This window comes from Lonchura striata, chromosome 1A (assembly GCF_050655825.1).
Source record: "Lonchura striata isolate lonStrDom1 chromosome 1A, ASM5065582v1, whole genome shotgun sequence".
In the NCBI taxonomy this organism is placed as follows: Eukaryota; Metazoa; Chordata; class Aves; order Passeriformes; family Estrildidae; genus Lonchura; species Lonchura striata.
In genome coordinates this window covers 39606363-39624301 of record NC_140741.1, presented here as the reverse complement: position 1 = coordinate 39624301, position 17939 = coordinate 39606363, and the positions used below count along the sequence as shown (strand labels likewise).

The 17939-nt window shown below is 37.7% G+C and overlaps 1 protein-coding gene and 1 long non-coding RNA gene across 2 annotated transcripts in view; both read right to left on the bottom strand.

Annotated features, from left to right (window-relative positions):
* Positions 1-13976, bottom strand: part of SAMTOR (S-adenosylmethionine sensor upstream of mTORC1) — a 30984-nt gene extending 17008 nt beyond the window's left edge. The window contains exons 1-2 of the mRNA XM_021545248.3: positions 13580-13976; positions 1280-1421 (exon numbers count right to left, since the gene is read on the bottom strand). Coding sequence (XP_021400923.3) covers positions 1280-1421; positions 13580-13961 — 524 coding nt within the window. The 5' untranslated portion in view covers positions 13962-13976. The remainder of the gene's footprint in view (positions 1-1279; positions 1422-13579) is intronic.
* Positions 5912-12551, bottom strand: LOC146763456 (uncharacterized). Its single transcript, XR_014952038.1, has 2 exons — positions 12427-12551; positions 5912-6088 (listed from the first exon to the last, which is right to left on the bottom strand). It is a non-coding gene; the product is annotated as an uncharacterized LOC146763456 (long non-coding RNA).
* Positions 13977-17939: the final 3963 nt, after the last annotated feature.

Below are 17939 nucleotides of genomic sequence, written 5' to 3'. Positions count from 1 at the left end.
AAGAACAAAACCAACAAAAAAAGCCAAATCAAAATCTGAAACCAACAAAATATCAAACCCCACCAAACAAAGTCAATAGCATAACCGAGAGTCTACTACAACCTCAATAAAATCTATTTGATTTATCCCTGACGCTGACATTGAAATGCTCTGTCCATTTTTGGGCTTAGTTTTTTTTAACTGAGACACCTCTCATGTAATTGCGATACAGATACACAAAGCATGTCCAGAAAAGCGTCTATAAAGAAACATTTCACTTTTTTTCCTAAGCTAAAGGATAAAACATTGGTAAGTAAAGGAATGGTTTTCAAATATTTAAGAGTTTATGTCAGGAAAAACTCAGTTTATTATTACTTGCTCCATTTCCAGAAGCCACAGAAGATCTCAAGCTGCCACCAAGATCAACTGTTTCACAGTCAATTCCCTCTTTGTTTTATGGGCACAAGAGAATTTAAATTTAGCAATAGCACATCAAGTGCTCTTTGCTCACCACTTTGCAACACTCACCTGCAGGACCTATACAATGGCACACAAGATTACTTTCTGGCTTTCTGAAGTCACTCCCTTCCTAATCGCAAGACCATTGATACACTCTTTGCCCATTTAAAACTCAACAGCATTGTTTTATTCTGCTGTACAGATTCTGTAGAATGTCTTGGATGCCAAGTGTATACAGGATCACCAACATCTCTTTTTACTATTTATTTTCCTCAGGGACTGAAATAGTTTAGCTCCTCATTTCATAACTTTACAGTTCAGATAGCCCAACAAAAACTAGATGTTTACGACCAATAGGAATTTTTGAGTTTATAACACATTTAAAAAAAGTTTCACAGGGGTAAAGTCTGTCACAGGAGATTAAGAATTGAAAAATAAGCACCAGAGATCTGCATGTAGAGATCAAACACTATTACATGTACAAATCAAACCAAACCTCTGAAAATTAAACTTGAGTTACACTCACTGCATTTATTCAGCTTAGGTTCAGAAGCATGTAAAATTACTTCATAGGTTTATTTGCAAACAGCTTCAGTATTTGAGAAAAAAAAATTGTTGAAAATACTTCAAGAAAGGATCACCTAATAACAAAACACTTCATAAGCTATTCCCTCAGTAAGCTGGAATGCTAAGAAGGTATTTCTTTAAGAAAGCAATAAATTATTAATATGCTATAGGACAAATGTTAAATATTTACAAAAAGTAAAAAACAATTAAGCTTTGTATTATAAATAATTACAAGTAAAAGTGTGCAAATGTGCATTTCAAATACATTATTTACCTGCAACACCATTCAATTCGGCCTTCCCCTTCACATGTTTTTGCCCAGTGATTATCTGCAAGGTTTTTCATTGCCACGGCATATTCACACAGAGTTTCCTCATCCTCACAGTGCTCACGCCAGATCTTATCAAAGTCTCCCACTAAACAAAACAAGACAAAAAAAATTGCACATCAGATACAAAGTCTCTCATTATCTCCATGGCAAAATCCCTATCCGGTTTGAAAGTTACATAATGCATCAAGAGATTACTTTACCTGCACATAACAAAAACAAGTTCTCCTTTCTGTAGTCATAAACACAAAATTCCAAGTTTTGGGGCAGGAAGAGGCTGTGAAATCCATGAAATATCAGTACATGGATTTTGTTCTGTTTATTCTGTGAAATTAAAGTCCCTGGGAAGTTTTGCTTTCAGGTTTCTGTGCATAACCATTAACACAACATTTTAGAAATGAAAGATTTAAAGGTTTCTACCAGCATTCACATCCATGGCAAGTACTGCAGATAACATTACATGAAAAAGCCATGAAAGTTAAACCCACAATAGAGATTTCTTTGGGTATACTGAAAAAGAAATTCAAACTCTCACTGATTGCTGTCTAATCTAGCCAGGCCCAGTAAATTAGCATCTAGGGATAGTACTGAAGAATCAAACCAACTATGATCAGGAAATCTCAGACAAACTCCTCTGCTGATCTCTAGGGACAGATTTATTTCCATGTTCCTCATCTTGCTGAAAAGAAGTCTTGCAGGTTAAGTTCTGGCATTTCAAAGTAATTAAACATGATGATTTTTCTTCTTTGCTATTAAGCATCTTCTTCTCCTAGCCTGCTTTACATAATGTACTGCTAAACAAAAACAAGATAAATGCTAGTCATGGCTAGCCCTAATTCCTATACAGCATGCAAACCCTTGGTGTATCTTACTGAAAGGGTATTTCTGACCTAAGAAAGATGCTTTCCTGGTATGATATTCACTAAATTCTTTTTGTCTCTTAATCACAAATATCTAGAATATATGCCAATCTGCAGAATAAAAAATACACACTCATTTTGAACTTACAAGCTAATACAGCGCTAAAAATAACTTTTCAAGAACACAGCTATATTTTAAGGTTTAACTTGGACAAACAACACACTTTTCACAACATGGTTCCATCTTGTAGCATCTTTATATGAGAAGGAAATACTTTAAAAGTATATTAGCCATAAGCTAATAATGTCTGTTAAAGCCTGAAAGTAGCTTAAAGTATGACTTGTCCTCACCAGTAAGAGCTTGCTGGTGTTTCTTTGATGTACTTTGTTTTAATTAGCAGTAAATCAATGATTTTTTCCAGTGACAACCTTTTTATTTTTTCTTTCCTGTGCAAAGCAAGAACAATCCTCACCTCATTTGTCCTCCACTTACAGAAATACTGTCCCTGATGGACAACTATAGATGTATACTTAAAAGATTTAAATCAACCACCCAGGTTACTCCCTACTTAGGTTTGGTTTAGGGATCTCATAGCAATTTTCAGAAATAAGCATCTAGTACACTTGTACAATCATCAAAGTGAGTCATGTTTAAAATTAGGTGTTTATACTCCCTAGTCTGAGATGGCATTGGAGATGGAAGGGAGTGGCCAAAATTTAATGTTATCAAAATGGAGAAGCTGTGCAAGAAATTAGATATTCTACTTGCTATTCAACAAGCATATATGAGAAAGTTATTACACTGGACAAAAAAAAAAAAAAACAAAAAAAACCCCCAACAAACGCAGGGTATAATACTGAATGACATCTCTCATTATTTTCCAAATGATCCAAGTTCAGAGAGGTATGCTTTATAAGCAGGCAAGTCCCCAGAGGGGTTTCTGCTAAAACCTGTGGGGCACTTTTCCAGAGCTTTCAGGAGAGCCCTCTGTAGAAACAAATATGCAGAACAGGACATACGCTACTGACAAAAGAGAGCAGAAAATAGCAATAACAGGGACCAACCAGCACACAGGGCAAAACACAACTCCTAGCAAACAAAGCATTAGCAAAGTTTGAAGTGATTCTCTATAGCAAATTCTGATGCAACTTAGACAAAGTGTTGTAGTTTCTTCAACACAATACTTTTGGGTTCTACTGCATGCCAAGACAGCTGTGAAATGCTTCAATAACTTGCACTTGCTAAAGATTTGTTTGAATATGTGGCCCATTGGAAAGGTAAATGAATGAACACTTACTGAAGGAAAATATCACAAATACAAAATCTGAAGTTTATCACTGCTCTTTTATTTCAATACTTCATCTGGTCTATCCTGAAGCAATTATTATATTTCCAAATACCCCTTTTCCTAAAAGCCTAAGAAATAAGAGAGATGGGAAAGAAGAAATATGCAAAGACCAGATGTTTTTAACTTCTTAACTAGCCTACCCTTAGTAACAGCAAAGTAATGATGCCTTCTAAGACCAAATCCTGCTCTCACAGCAGCTGCTCTGATTTCCTTCTGAACAAATAGTATATTTCACCTGTCTCTGGAAGTCAGATGAGGGATAAAAGCACCCACAGATAAGGGGTCTTAAAATGAGACATACAGCAACAGACCCAGAGCTGACTACCAGCACACTGGGATGTGAATTTTGGGTTACAAAAGAACTGCCTGTAAGAGTAACAGCTTCTTGGCTCTGAGTTGACAAGAAAATAAAATTGAATTACAGAGACCATGAGTAGAGAGATGCAGAACATAAGTGAAAAATTCATCACAAAGTAATTCTGTCACATATCCTCTATTATGTCGATTCTGTGAGCACTTCTAGTTTATTTTCACTTACCAATACAGAGATACAGAAATTGTCTACACGGGACAGATACAGCCCTGCTTTTGTATGAGGAGCACTGAAGTAGAAGGAAGAAGGCAGATGAAACAAAGAGAGGACAAACTACCACAAGATCACAACTGACAGAGGGAAGGTAAATACAGGACAACTTCTGGCTGTTCCAAGAATATGAGACAGAAAGAGCTGCTTAAAAGAAAAAGTTAGTTCCTCATAAAATGTATAACTAAGTTTAAAGTTCATTAAGTTCATGCAGATGGGCAAACTACAGGAAGAAAATCCATGACAAACTCCGTATTCAAAGATGAGACTTCTAACTCAGGAGCTTCTAGACCACAAAATCACTAAAAGACAGAATAGTAAGCAAGCACAGTGATACTCCAGCAGCATTTTTCACTTATTCTTGTCTAGGCATCTGCTGTTGGCCTACTGTCAATACTGATTTTTATACAATGCCCATTTCTCTGGGGTTTTTTTTGGATACAAGCTCCAAACAACTGCAAATAATGGGTCATAAGGCACTGTCACCATCGTACAGGGCCTTTCAAAGGGTCTGGCATTTAATTTCATTTGAGCAAGAAGCATGTCAGTGCATTGTTTTGCTGTGTTTTTTCCTCCCCCATACTCTAACATGGTGAGCTTTGAGAAGACACAAACAGGCACACCATATATAGGAACTTCAAATCCAGAATCACAGTCCAATACTGAGTTGAAAATGCAAACAGTCCTTCCTATCTGTTCAGATTTTGGGATAGTAACTACAAGTCTTGAATAATTTAATTTCAAATTCATACCTAGAACACAGAAGAGTTATGCATTATTTTTTTTAAATCAGTATATTATAATCCACTGTGTACTAATTTTTCAAGCAATACATTATCATCCAGGTGCAAATATGGCATTAACTCTATACTCTAGAGTTAAACATTTATTTATGAATCAAGAAATTTTTGCTTATGTAACCAAACAGGCAGTAAAATATGCAGGAACGTTTCATAACAAAACTAGTAGTTACTAGAGAAATAAGATACATAAAGTCTTCTATTAAGCAATCAGTAACTGTAAATTAAATAGCAGTTTGTGGTAGGCAAATCTAATAGAACAAAAAGAAAAGTCTTGAATCTTTGACCACATCCTGAAATTAATATTTGATTTTGTGTATTAAACTTTTCATACTCATGACCATACCATAACATAAAGTTGAAGGCACTAAACACTTCTACTCTACACTTAGAGATTACCTTTTAAGCAATTTAAAACCTCTTTTGAGTGCTGAACCTTCAGAGATCTTCATAGACCTACGATCTCCATCAAGGAGCCAGATATGCCACTGTCCAGCTGAAAAGTGTGACTGGCAAAACTAGCTCACAATAGGAGTTTCACACACCTCTCAAAATACTATAACCATGCTATTTCAAAATTAATTAATGCTTGTTCTATTTTTTTTCAGAATTACCTAGAAAACAAATATGTAACCTTGAAGATTAACTATTCCTTTAAAAAAAAGTCAAAGCCCACTGTTTCCTAGAATTCTGTCACTGAACTAATAAGTGATCGAATTGTTCTTCCTAACACAGATTTTACAGTAACAAAAATCCAATACTACTTACCTAGAACAGATGAATCCTTCTAAGTAATTTCCACCCACATTAATATTGCCCACAGAATAGCCATGTCATAACCATGAACTCAACCACAGATGTATCAGCAGTTGCTGAATACTGTCACACAGAGAACAGGTCAGGCATGTAGAAGTTATTTTTAAACGATCCTAATTACAAGATAATTTTAATTGTGGGTAACAGCAATAGAGACCAAATGTTAGCTCTAGCTTTTAACCGAAAATATTTTTAATGGAGAAGACTCATACAAAATTAGTAAGAATTCCCCTAGCTCTGCATTTATTTACAAGTCCTTATCAGAGGCTCCCATAACAGCATGAGTAGATGCAGTTTGCCATTCCTGGTGAGACAAACCTACACCATAATTCTTCTCTCCAGGTAGTCTGTTATAAAGAAAAAAAAAAAAAATCAGCTTTCTTCTATCCCATTTTTAAAATATATTCTTTTATTTTAAAATTTACCTGTAGATTTAAAATATATTCTTTTATTTCAACATTTACATTTTTACTTGTAGAATGTTAAACTGAACTATCATTTAAAGTACACTTATAAAATAAAAATAATTAGGCAGTTTTTCTTCAACTTCTGACAGAACAAATCACATAAACTGGTATTTTAAGAAAACATAACCTTCTGTACTACAAAAGGAATAGAGCTCAGTTCTGCTAAAGGCAGTATTTTTCATTTTGAAATGGGATGAACCCAAAACCAACTGATTTGAATAATTCTGTTTTATCAAGCAACACAATAGTTATCACATAGAGTTATCTGCACCTACAAGAAGATATTTCTAATTGCTATTTTCCGTAAGTCCACTGGTGCTCTTTGGAAAAACAGTGCATTCATCTTGACAATCTCAAAACTAGCTACAGAATACTTCATCCATCACCAAACAAGACCTTGCATATCAAAAGTTAACTGGCATTGACACTGTGCATTTAAGTCTTCAGGTACATGTCATGCAGGTTTAGATCTTAAGCAACAACTTCCTCCAAAAAAAAGAAATTAAAAAATAGTAGTAATAATCTAAAAAAAAAAAAAAGAAAGAAAGAAAGAAAGAAAGAAAGAAAGAAAGAAAGAAAGAAACTAACAAACCCCACCCACCAAAACAAACCCCAAAAAACACAAAAAAAAAAACTACTTGAGAAAAAGGGTAATTATTTCCTTCTGGAAAACAAAAATTTTCTCAATTCAAGGTAGCTTTAATTGGAAAAACCCCAACAAAAACAACAACAACAAAAAAAAACAACCCTCCAAAAAAAACCCAAAAAAAGTGCCAAACCACCAAAACCCATCCCCAAGTGTTTAAAGGCTTGAAGTCTTCTACATACTGGTAAATAACTTAGTAAAGCAGAAAACCAGATTCAATCCACTCCCTTTTCAATACCTTCATTTAGCAATACATTGCCTTCCTATTTTCTCCTCTACCAGAACTTTGGCTCTAGTAGAAGAGAAAATAACCTCAATATACATAATAACAACAAAAGGCAAAACCAAAACCGATATGTTAATATTTGCACAATATTAAGACTATCTTAATAAAAAATCATAATTATTGCTCATTGTAAAAAGCAAACCTATCCCCACAATTAACAAGTGTCCATGACAATGCTGCATAACGTTAGATGATCAGTTGCTAGCCATAGCAATGCCTAGCAAGATTTTTGAGGGTTTTTTTGTTTGTTGATGGCATTGCACTGCGGCATGAAAAGAACCCATCTCATTTTCAGCCTCTTAAGATCACCTCTCACTTGCTGGAAATAGCAAACTAGCCTCTATAACATGCTAAACAGTAAATGAGGAAAGCAGTCCTACATTGTTCACTAGACTAAAACTGAAATCAAATTCCTATTAGTATCTGACAAAATTTCCTTATTAACATTATCAATTGAGATTTAGCTGTAATAATAATGTATGGATGCTGTGGCAATGATCAGAAAAATTAATCACATGAGGAATATCAGAAAATATGATGACATTCATAATTTTCATTGTATACAACATAAGCTTACTGAACATCTGTCTTACTAAATGCATATTCAGCATTCCTTGCAAATGACACTAGGTAGTTTTGGCTTTTCTGTTTTCCAATTTTACATGTCTATATACAGAACATGAACTTCAACTTGGACAAAGTTCAAGCAGTCAGAGTTAATATTTTCCTCCTCATGTCTGACTAGTATTTGCTTCACATTTCTTAGGAGTTACCTCAAGTATTTCAGAATAAAATCTTTTTTAAATAATCAAGTGCAAGAATCTAACTTTCTCTATCTCAGTATCAATGTTCCTCCCTCCAACTTACATGGCAAGGATTCATTTGACCAAATGGGGATTTCTACATCTGGCCTCTCAGGTAAACTTCCTATCCTATCCTAAACAGACTCTCAGAGCCCAACTGACTGGTATTTCCTCATCTACTGGGGGTCAGCTTAGATCACTCTAAAGAATAATTTGTGTCTCTCATGCTATAAGTCTCTGATGGCTGTCATACAAGCAGCATGTATGTGATAGTTTAAGCAATTACTGCCCCCAGGTGTTGGACCTACTCTTCTGGAAACTTCATTCCTCTCCTCTTTCCCAAACCGGACTTTCTGGGATGTACTAGATGCTGTACCCTAACACAATCGACACAGATATGAACATGTCAACAGAAACTACTGATTTTGGTAATTTTTCCAAATGCAGGAGCTAAACTTATGCTGATAGGTACAGATCTTATTATGCTGACCCTTTAACAGGAATACTATCTTCCCTGCCAGGGCAGCAAAGGAGCAGGGAAGGTGTCATAGACCTGTTTGATCAGTGAATGCAAGCCCATACTGTAGTCAGTACATTTTCAAATCTACAGGCTAACCAAATTATAGCAGTAATTAAATCCCCGAAAATGCAAATCTTATGTGATTTCTAACGAAAGCCTTGTTGCAAAAAGGTGGTGTGCAAACTTTAAGGGCAATCATACCTTAAAGCTTTTGTCATAAACAAGAATCTATCTTCATTTTAATTAAATAAAATTTAGTTTCTATTGCTGGAAAATTCAAGAGTAAGTATTACAAAATGTCTTCCTGTTCCAAGAAATTATTGCAAGTGGTAGAACACAAATTAATATATTGAATACTTCTATCTTCTATCTAAATTAATATATTGAAAAATTTCTAGTGTAAATCAGTTATATTTAACAAAAAGGAGTAACAACTGTTAATTTATCATGTAGAGTTCAATGACAAAGTTTTTCCTGTCCTGTGAAAAATGACACCATTTCAAAATGTTTCCTGTTTCACATTAGGAAGAACTTAAGCGCTCTCACAGTTTTTCATGAAAAACATGAGACAAAGAGACCATGAAACAAGTGAGTTCAGAACAACTTTTCTGTCTAAATGTCTAAACCATTTACCTACTTGGGTTACGTATTATCATCAGGCAGGGTCCTGTAAATTTTCCTTGATTTTCTGAAAAAAACCTTTTAAAAAGTTCATTTTCTTTGATGTTTCAACAAATATTTCTTGTAAGGAATCAAACTGCCACATAGAAATGTTTTTGTCAGCTTCTATGATGTGGTAACTAGTAACAGGACAAACAACATTTCTGTGTGATTCTCTAAGCCTCACCAGCCTTAGCAGGCATATGTTGGAGAAATGAACTGTTTTAGTGAACACACAGGAAAACATTTCATAAAACACCTTTACAGATACCTTGGCAATTTTTTCCACTTGTACTTATAACAGAATTTTAAGGGAAAAGTAGTCTTGTAAATCATCTTTCAGACTATACACAAAACCATCTATAACTGAGGGTCATGCTACAGAGAAAACATTTACTTGATAAATACAGCTCAGCATGACTACAAAAGTAATAAACAACTGAGAGAAAAACAGGATGCCTCTGTATCAGGGGAAGGGATTTTTTTATCCCAGTAAAAATTAAACCTATTTAGTTACTACAAGCAATTGGAAGCAAACAAACATACATCACATAGCAGATGTTCAGTAGATCTGGTGTAGTTCCTTAGGAACTACTAAATCTGCTATTACAGGTCTGTCTGTCAGGCTCCACATACACCAGTCTACATGCAGCATATGAAACATTCATGCATATATGCAACCCATACAACACGCTCCAGCCCATGGCTGCAGGTGCCCAAAAGATGCATAGAGGAAAGCACTGTAAAACCTGAGGTCACCTGTAGTACAGAACCAACATGAAGCGACTAAATCAAACATTGTTTTTTTCCCCATCACTGTGTAGTAACAGAAATTCAAACATTATGGAAAATCCTAGTTTCTCTACTTCCTAAATGCTTGTGTCAAGCATCCAAAACCACCTTGAAATTTCTAAGTGAAAAACTCACTACTTGAGAGCAGTTTCAGCTTTTTCATTTTACTATGGTGTGTAAAATAATTAAGATTAAATTACTCCATTTGAACAGGAAGCAGGAATAAAACTAAAAACCCCATGAGCCTTATACTAATGAGAGAGACTCCTAAGTGAATATGTTACATCTCAGAGTTATTCTCACTTAAAGCTTTCTTTATGATAGAAAGTTTATAGACTAACCTCAGGAATGATGTTTATTTTTGGGAACTACTATACAACTACTCTTTATCATTACCTAAAAGCAGCTTGAAACCATTTCTTAATGGTTGTTGATTTAGTTGATACATTCACTCAGTGTGGACAAGAACCAATCACTTTAATTTAAAACCTACATTACTTTGCTAAATTTAATTAAACAATTAAAAAATATCACATATAATACTACTGCAGGGCCCACCGTAGAAAAAAAACCAGCCTACAGTTTCAAAATACCGAATTTACCATGGCATTTTTGATGACATGCTTCCCTATGTTTTCTTATTAACAACAGAGAGGGAAGAGAAAGGAAGGGGAAGAAAAGGAAATAAAGAAGGATAAAAAGGAGAAAAAAAGGATAAAAAATCTGAAATATTCCCACTATAAGTCATACTGGTAGTATCTAAACAATAGAAAAGATAAGTACTTGTCACACAGCAAAAAACCAAAAATTGTTGAAGAAAATAAATAAATGCACTTCAGTACAAACTTAAAAGAGTTTCAGCTGCATCATTTAAAAGATGGTAAATGCTTGTCATGAATGGCATGGGGCTTTGATACGACATGAGGCACAGTACAGAACTACATATAAAATCCATGCACCATACTTACAAGCGATTGCAGAAATTTTAAAAATAGCCAAGGTTTAGCCTTGATTAATCTCCAGTTTTTCACCAGGAAGAAAAATCAAAATCAAACCCTTTCCAAGACATGATGACTAAACTTTATTCTAGTAATTCCCTAGTAACTGTGAAAAAAAATTACTGCAATGCTCCCTTAATTAAGAAATATTGCTCTTGCACTTCTGACAAGTACATAACTTCAAAAACATGTTGGCTTGCAATTTTGGAGCATATTGTCACTTTTTTACTAGCTCATCTTCAAAAAAAGAGGGGAACCATTGCTTAAAATGAAATGAAATTATAACAATGGTGCAGTTATAAGCAACTCAGATAATATACTGGCTTGCCTGTTACAATTGTCCATTAAAACACAAACCTTGATAATGTCAGCAAAGCAAATGAATGAGGAAAGAAATCAGCTTATTAAATCAAGTCCAAATAAAATCTATCAACACACATCTCAGTGTATCAAGGATGCATCTATTTCCTTTCAACACTTCTAACAGAAGACAGTAACCTAGGATGATATTAGGGATGATATTACAATATAAAGGGCTTTCTTAGACTTACCAACCCTGTACAAAATAATCATATAGCTTTCAGGATAATGAACATGATTTTTCATCTACCAACAAAATTAATATGGGATTCTACTTTGGCTTCTACAGACAAAGCACCGAAGTCCTTGCAACAGCAATTCAAGCAGTGTTTGCTTATTTAGACAAATAGCTTCACAGAACTCTAGTAACACATGAGAGGAGACAGAGTATAAAAAGAAAAGAGAAAAAAAGAGAACAAAAGATTGAGACTAGTACAGAATAATGTTTCTGTTTCATATGGAGGTGAGAACACTGAATTGTGGAGTCAAGAGGCTTTCCCTGTGTAAAAAGCTGTAAACACATAAGCAAGCATGAAAGGCTTTTGCTTCTTGCTTTTCAATATTCAAGCCATAATTCAAATTGTATAGCAAAATTACAGATGATTTACTGATACTTTATTTCTATTTAGCAAACTGTCAAATTTAATTTTGTCAGGATAACATACTTGCCAGTCAGCATCACCAAGTATTAGAAAAAAAAAAAAATTCCAAGAAAAATCCTTTTAGAGATCGAGCACGTCCTGGTAATACAATTTCAGAATGACATTAAAGGCATTTAAGAAGGAGATTCTCAAGGCTGCCTTTACAAGCAAAGGTAGATGTAGGTAGAAAAGACTCCAAAACTAAAATTCTTAAGCTGAAAGAACCTAACATAGGAAGTACTCACTCCTGACTACTAAACACTAGTAACTTAGAAGGATCATCTACTAATGCATGAGTAGGTAATAGGTAGAGTTTTTCTTGTTGCATAGATGTGGTGAATTGTTTGGTTTTAATTCAATGAAATGGTTTTAACTCTCAACATATCATGTTGCTACTTTGAGGAAACTAGAAAAATAATTGTAAAGTTTTCTCTAATGCATGATTTACAAGCCCTAGGAAGTAAATGGAAATACTGTTGGCTCTTTTGCTTAAACAGCTACACACAACTTACCCTTGAGCACAAGCTTGCTTTTTGCTAAGAAATAGCCTGACAAAAACTTCCTCCTTATTTAGGCTCTCATCTAAAAAAAAAAAAAAATCAGTTGCTACAGAGATTGCTCACTTTAAAAAATAAAGTTAACAAAGCCAGTCCTTGTCTGTCTTAATCTACAGGTGCTCTAAAATAACACAGAAACATGTACTGCTAAAAGCTGGACTCCTCTGCAGGATTGGAATGTTTACATATGCTATGTTACTTCTCCCAACATTTGAGTGAAGGGAGATCTTTCCTTAAGTTTTGCCTCACCACGGCCAAAATAAACAGCTACTTTTGATCAGCATCTAGATAGGCCAGTGTTTGTGCTCAAATCCCATGAACTGGCTCCAGGGGAGATTTTGGGAGTCCAGAAGGCAGTATGACCTCGTTTCTTTAACAGAAGTGTCATATGCAAACACAGAGGAGAGGCAAGAACTTGTGCCTACAAGAGGAAGAGCTCCCATTTCATGTGTGTGTTCTTCTGGAGGTGAGCTGCAGGCTCATACAAGAATGACTGGATGAATTTTCTGTGACTTGTGCGAGCATTTCAGTGAGGTTTTGAAGCATCCCAATGCCACCAATAAAAACCTTGCATAAGGGCATTAATACCGACGACAAAGTAGATTTTTCAAAGACTACGATTAATTACAACAGCTTTACCCCAACCCCTTCAGGTAGCGCTCCTGCCTGAACTACTGCACTACGACTGAAAGACAGGAGGCACAAGTAATTCACAAAGACCTGTGCCTTTCCAGATCACCATTCAATCTCCTTTGGCATTCATCATCTCCTATTCTCACGCTTGCAGATGCTCAGTTTGGAAAACACTGCTATAGGGCCGGGAAGCTCCCTTCTCAGCCAGGACGGGGCTCCGCTGCCAACAGCTGCAGGAAAGCGGCACAACGCCGGCAGACCCGACCGGCTGCCTCCGGCGGGGCTGCGGGCAGCCGAGGGCAGCGGCGACCCCGCTCTCCCGGGCAGGAGCAGGAAGCGAGCGCGGAGCTGCTCCCGGCCATCCTGCCCCGACCCCGGGCCGGCCCGCCGCCCCCGCCCGCGGGGGACGCCCCGGCCCGCTGCCGGCGAGGGCAGCGGGGCGGCCCGGCCGGAGCGGCCCCCTCCCCCGCGGTACCTTCCCGGTACTTCTTGCGCAGCCGCCGGTGGACGCTCTTCACCACCCCCGACAGCTTCTCCTGCTCCAGCTTTCGCTCCTGCTCCGGGGGTGGCGGCGGGGCGGCGGCGGCCCCGCCGGGCCGGGGCCGGGGCTGCGGCTGCGGAGCGGCCTCCATGGTGTTCCCGCTGCTCGCCGCGCACCGCCCGGCCCACGGGGAGGCGCGCGCCGTGCCGGGGCTGCGCCGCCCGGGCATGCGCGCGCCGCGCGGGCGGCCGGGACATGGAGTCCGCGCGCGCCGCCGCCGCGCCGTGGCCGCGCCCCGCCGCTCCCGCCGCACCGCGCGGCAGAGGCCCGGGCTGCGGGACGGGTTATTGCCGAGTGAACTTCCCACGCCGCACATCTGGAGCGGGTCACTCCGCGGTGCTTAGCGAAACAGTGAGGCGGAAAACACAGCGAGTGTCCGGGGCAGTGCGACTGCCCCTGCACTGGGGTGGGTTGCCCCGACGGGCTTCCCAGAGACCCCGTACGGGAGCCGGCCGGGAGCCCGTCTGGCGGGGGTGCCAAACACATTCCCCACCTACAAACCACCTTGCGGGAAAAGCCTGAATTCACAACATACTCGAGCAAACCCGGGCGGCTGGGTGTCCGTGGTGTGGGCGCTTGAAGAACACAAGTTTTATTCAGCTGTTTCATGTCTTCGTGGAGCTGCTGTGCCCATTTCTCTGCGCAGCCCAGTTTGTGGCTGGGAACGCGCTGCCTGCGCGGGGGCAGCGCCTGCAGCCGGCAGAGCTGCCCCTTACAGCGGCACCTTTGCAGCTCTGTGCCCGGCCGCAGCCCTTCCCCAAATCCGCCGTGCTTCAGTTCTCTCTGTTAGTAATTGTTGGAAATACACAGACAAAACCATTCCGTAGGAGATCATGGCAGGGAAATACGCCATGAAACTGCTTGTTTGACGTGGCCAGAAGCATTAAGGGGGTAGCTGCAGCTACAGTTAAATCTGTGACAAATCGGACAGTAGGTAGCGTTGAGATTTCATGCTGATGAGAAGGTCCGTGACATATGACTTTGTGCAGTGGGTTGTATAACAGGTTCTTAGCAGCACCATGATGGTCCTGCCAGGAAAAAAAAAAAAAAATTACAGCTAATCACAGAGGACAGTGGTTTTCTGCTTTTTGGATAAAATGCTTTTGAAGGTGCAATTATCAAGGCAAAACTCTAATAGGCAAAGAGAAGGTTTTCATTGTTACTGACTGCAAAGTCATCCCTTGTTCACTCACTCTGAATGAGGTGCGCAAATACTGATCTCACCCATCACCTGTAAGTGCCCACATAATGCTCAAAGGTCCAACTTTTTCTGTGCAGGTATTTTTTAGAGATTGTTTAAACAGCTTCATTGTATTTTGGATCTTTCATCACTATGTGTTATGTATTTTATTGTAAGAGTATTTCCATTTTGTTTTGTCGGGTGGGTTTTTTTTTCTTCAAAATACAGGAGCATAATGGAAGGAGAATTTAAAATTTTGCTAGTGAATCAGCATTAAGAAAGAAAAATTCAGTGTAGTGACTGAGTTTTTCCTTTAGTTACATTTTCCTTTAAGTTCTGAAACTGAAATAGCTGATCATGTGTTAATGAAAAAAACATACCACTGTGTATTAATTTTACTTTGACTTGGAAAACATCCAAGAGTCATCTTCTGCTGTGGATTATTGTATTCCATACTTACCAATTTATTTCAGGAAGTTAAATCTGAATCAGAAATAAAGCTTTATGCTGGGGTTAATTGTATCTTTCTGAAATATTTTTATTTCTAATTTTATATGCAAGTCTGCCTAAGAAGGATTAAGATGGTGTAAAAAGAGATTACATCAATAATTACTTGGACAGGGAGCCTACGTGGTTCTTTACATTTTTCCATTGTGTAGGATTTTGGGAAGCATAGGCTGAGAAGGAAAAGCATGAGCCAGTGTTCTGTGTGTGGCATCATACTAGGAGAGCACTGAGAGAGGTATCCTGGAAGAGTAGGAGTATTAGAGTGACAGAAGAGAGATGGAGGCATTTGGAGGATGCCTGAAAAATACTGCTGTGGCATCAACACTTCCAGTCATGAGCCTCCAGACTTGGAAGTCTAGGTTGCACAGTCAAAATATGAGTATGTCTGTGATTTGGAAAATCAGAAATCTAATTGTGAAATTGGAAAACTGGGGTGAAATTATACTTACGTTAAATATACTCTCTCAGAATAATAAGTTATCATTTGAATTATGTTATCACTGTTGTTTTTCTCATAGTTCTCAGAGTTTCTTTCTAAAACTAGTAAAGTGAGTTTAAATACAAAGTATTTATCACAATGAAGTAACATGGAAGTTTAGTTTCAATAAGCAAGTAGGGAGCATTTATCAAATGTCAAGTCTTTCCAGGCACAAAAATTAAAGAATATTTGATGAAGAGGCATTATAGTCACAGGACACACAGATATTTTCCCTGGAATATGTGATGGGAATTGGGTCCTAGTGACAGGCTTCAAATGCAAAATGATTGAAGGAGGTATTGGTGGAGATATTGAAGGAGATATTGGTGGGAAGTGGAGTGGGCAGTTAAAACAGGATTAGTTTTCTAAGGCCTGATGAAACTGATGTTCCTATGCTCTGTCAGGGTGGAGAAAAAAACATGTGTGATCTATACGTTTCTTGAACACATTACAGGAAGGTTCAAAGAAGAAAAATAGATGAACATAAATGTATTTGTCCCTGAGGCATAAGACTAGAATGAGCAATAAGGATTCATGCACTTACTCCAAGAGGATAAAAGCAATAAACTATTAGTCTCCTGATAGGGGTGATGGAGTTTCACTCTCTGGGAAAGAATGGTTTTGAGCAGCTGGACTTACTACCTTGAATGCAGAAAATAGATGAATGATCCTCTGTGTATTAGTTACTTTCTAAATAAATAAATTCATTCTAAAAGACAATTTACGGAAAACTACAATAGTTTCTTTTGACATTTCTGAAATATTTTAATGCCTGTCACTTTTCATGAATAGCATTGGAATCAAAAGTCTTGGTTCATGGACTGGGAGGACGAATAATGACAGCACTTTCCAGTGCTTGTGTGGCTGGAAGATTCACAGGGGATGTGGGAAAACCAGTTCACATCTCTACTCTGCCCGCAGGGATCTGAACCCACATCTTCACTATGAGATTATATGAAATGGAAGTGCTCTTCCTTCCTGAGGGAAGGGTGACAGCAGCCTATATTTTCAGTCTTTTTCCCAGTGAAATTGTGGACGAAAAGTAACATAAAAACTTTGTGAGCTGCGAATCAGCAATGCTTTGCCTCCATCTTTTTCAGTGGCAGTTTTGACAATCAAGTCTTCCCAGCCTGTTCACTTCTTCTATCTTAAAGATGCTAATTGTTTGAAAAAGAACCGAAAAAAGGACATCAAAGAGAAGAATTTGTCCAGTGTGATGACATCATCATAAGAGTCTCTAGTGCAATGTAATCTACAAAAATATTACCAAAAGCATGTAATTGTTTTAATGGAACATTAAACCACGGTAGTGATTTAAAAGGGCTAAAATATTCTTTTTTAGATGTGGAAATGGTTTTGCTATATGTATCTGAATGGCAGACAAACAGGCAGCAGTAGAATGTTTGGGTTGAAATTAAGATTTTCTTCTACATTAATGGTGGTGTCTTATAAGCCATAAAAACAAGATAATATGGTTTAAAAAGTGGGAGTTGCATTCCTGAATTTGCACTAATGCAGTTATTTAGAGTTGGTCCATTATTGCATTCTTCAGACTACACACTGCAGTAATTTAGCAATTAAAATTACATAGTAATTAAAACTGATACCCCATAACAATAATTTTTTAACTACAGAACTTAGATTCCATTTCTGGAGACTGACACCTTTAAAAGTAAGTGCACACCAGTAGTCCCTTTACTTAGTACCCTGACCCTGTGTATTTTAGTGGAAAAAAGTAGTCATTATATTGACTTTGGTTTGCATCTGAAGTCCCAATATTTACATAAATAAAGCTTTTGCTTTTGGAAAGCAGATTCTGCTGCAGGACAAATTAAGGTTACTGCTCAAGTAGGTAGAGACACCCAGCTTGTAGAAGGGTTAAAATACTTCCCAAATAGGGGCTCATTGTGGAATTTAATTAAGTATCTTTAAGATCATGAGAATTAGGTAGTGATAAAATATTTTATTTGTTGAAATTGCATCTTTTACTTACTAGCTTGTGTTATAAAATGGCAGGAATAGTTTAAACAGCAGCCAGCATTTCTGATAAACAGTACGTTCTCTATCTCCATTCTGGCCAGCAGATACTATCTGTGTCTGTCCATGGGAAGCAGCTGTTTCTTTTGACA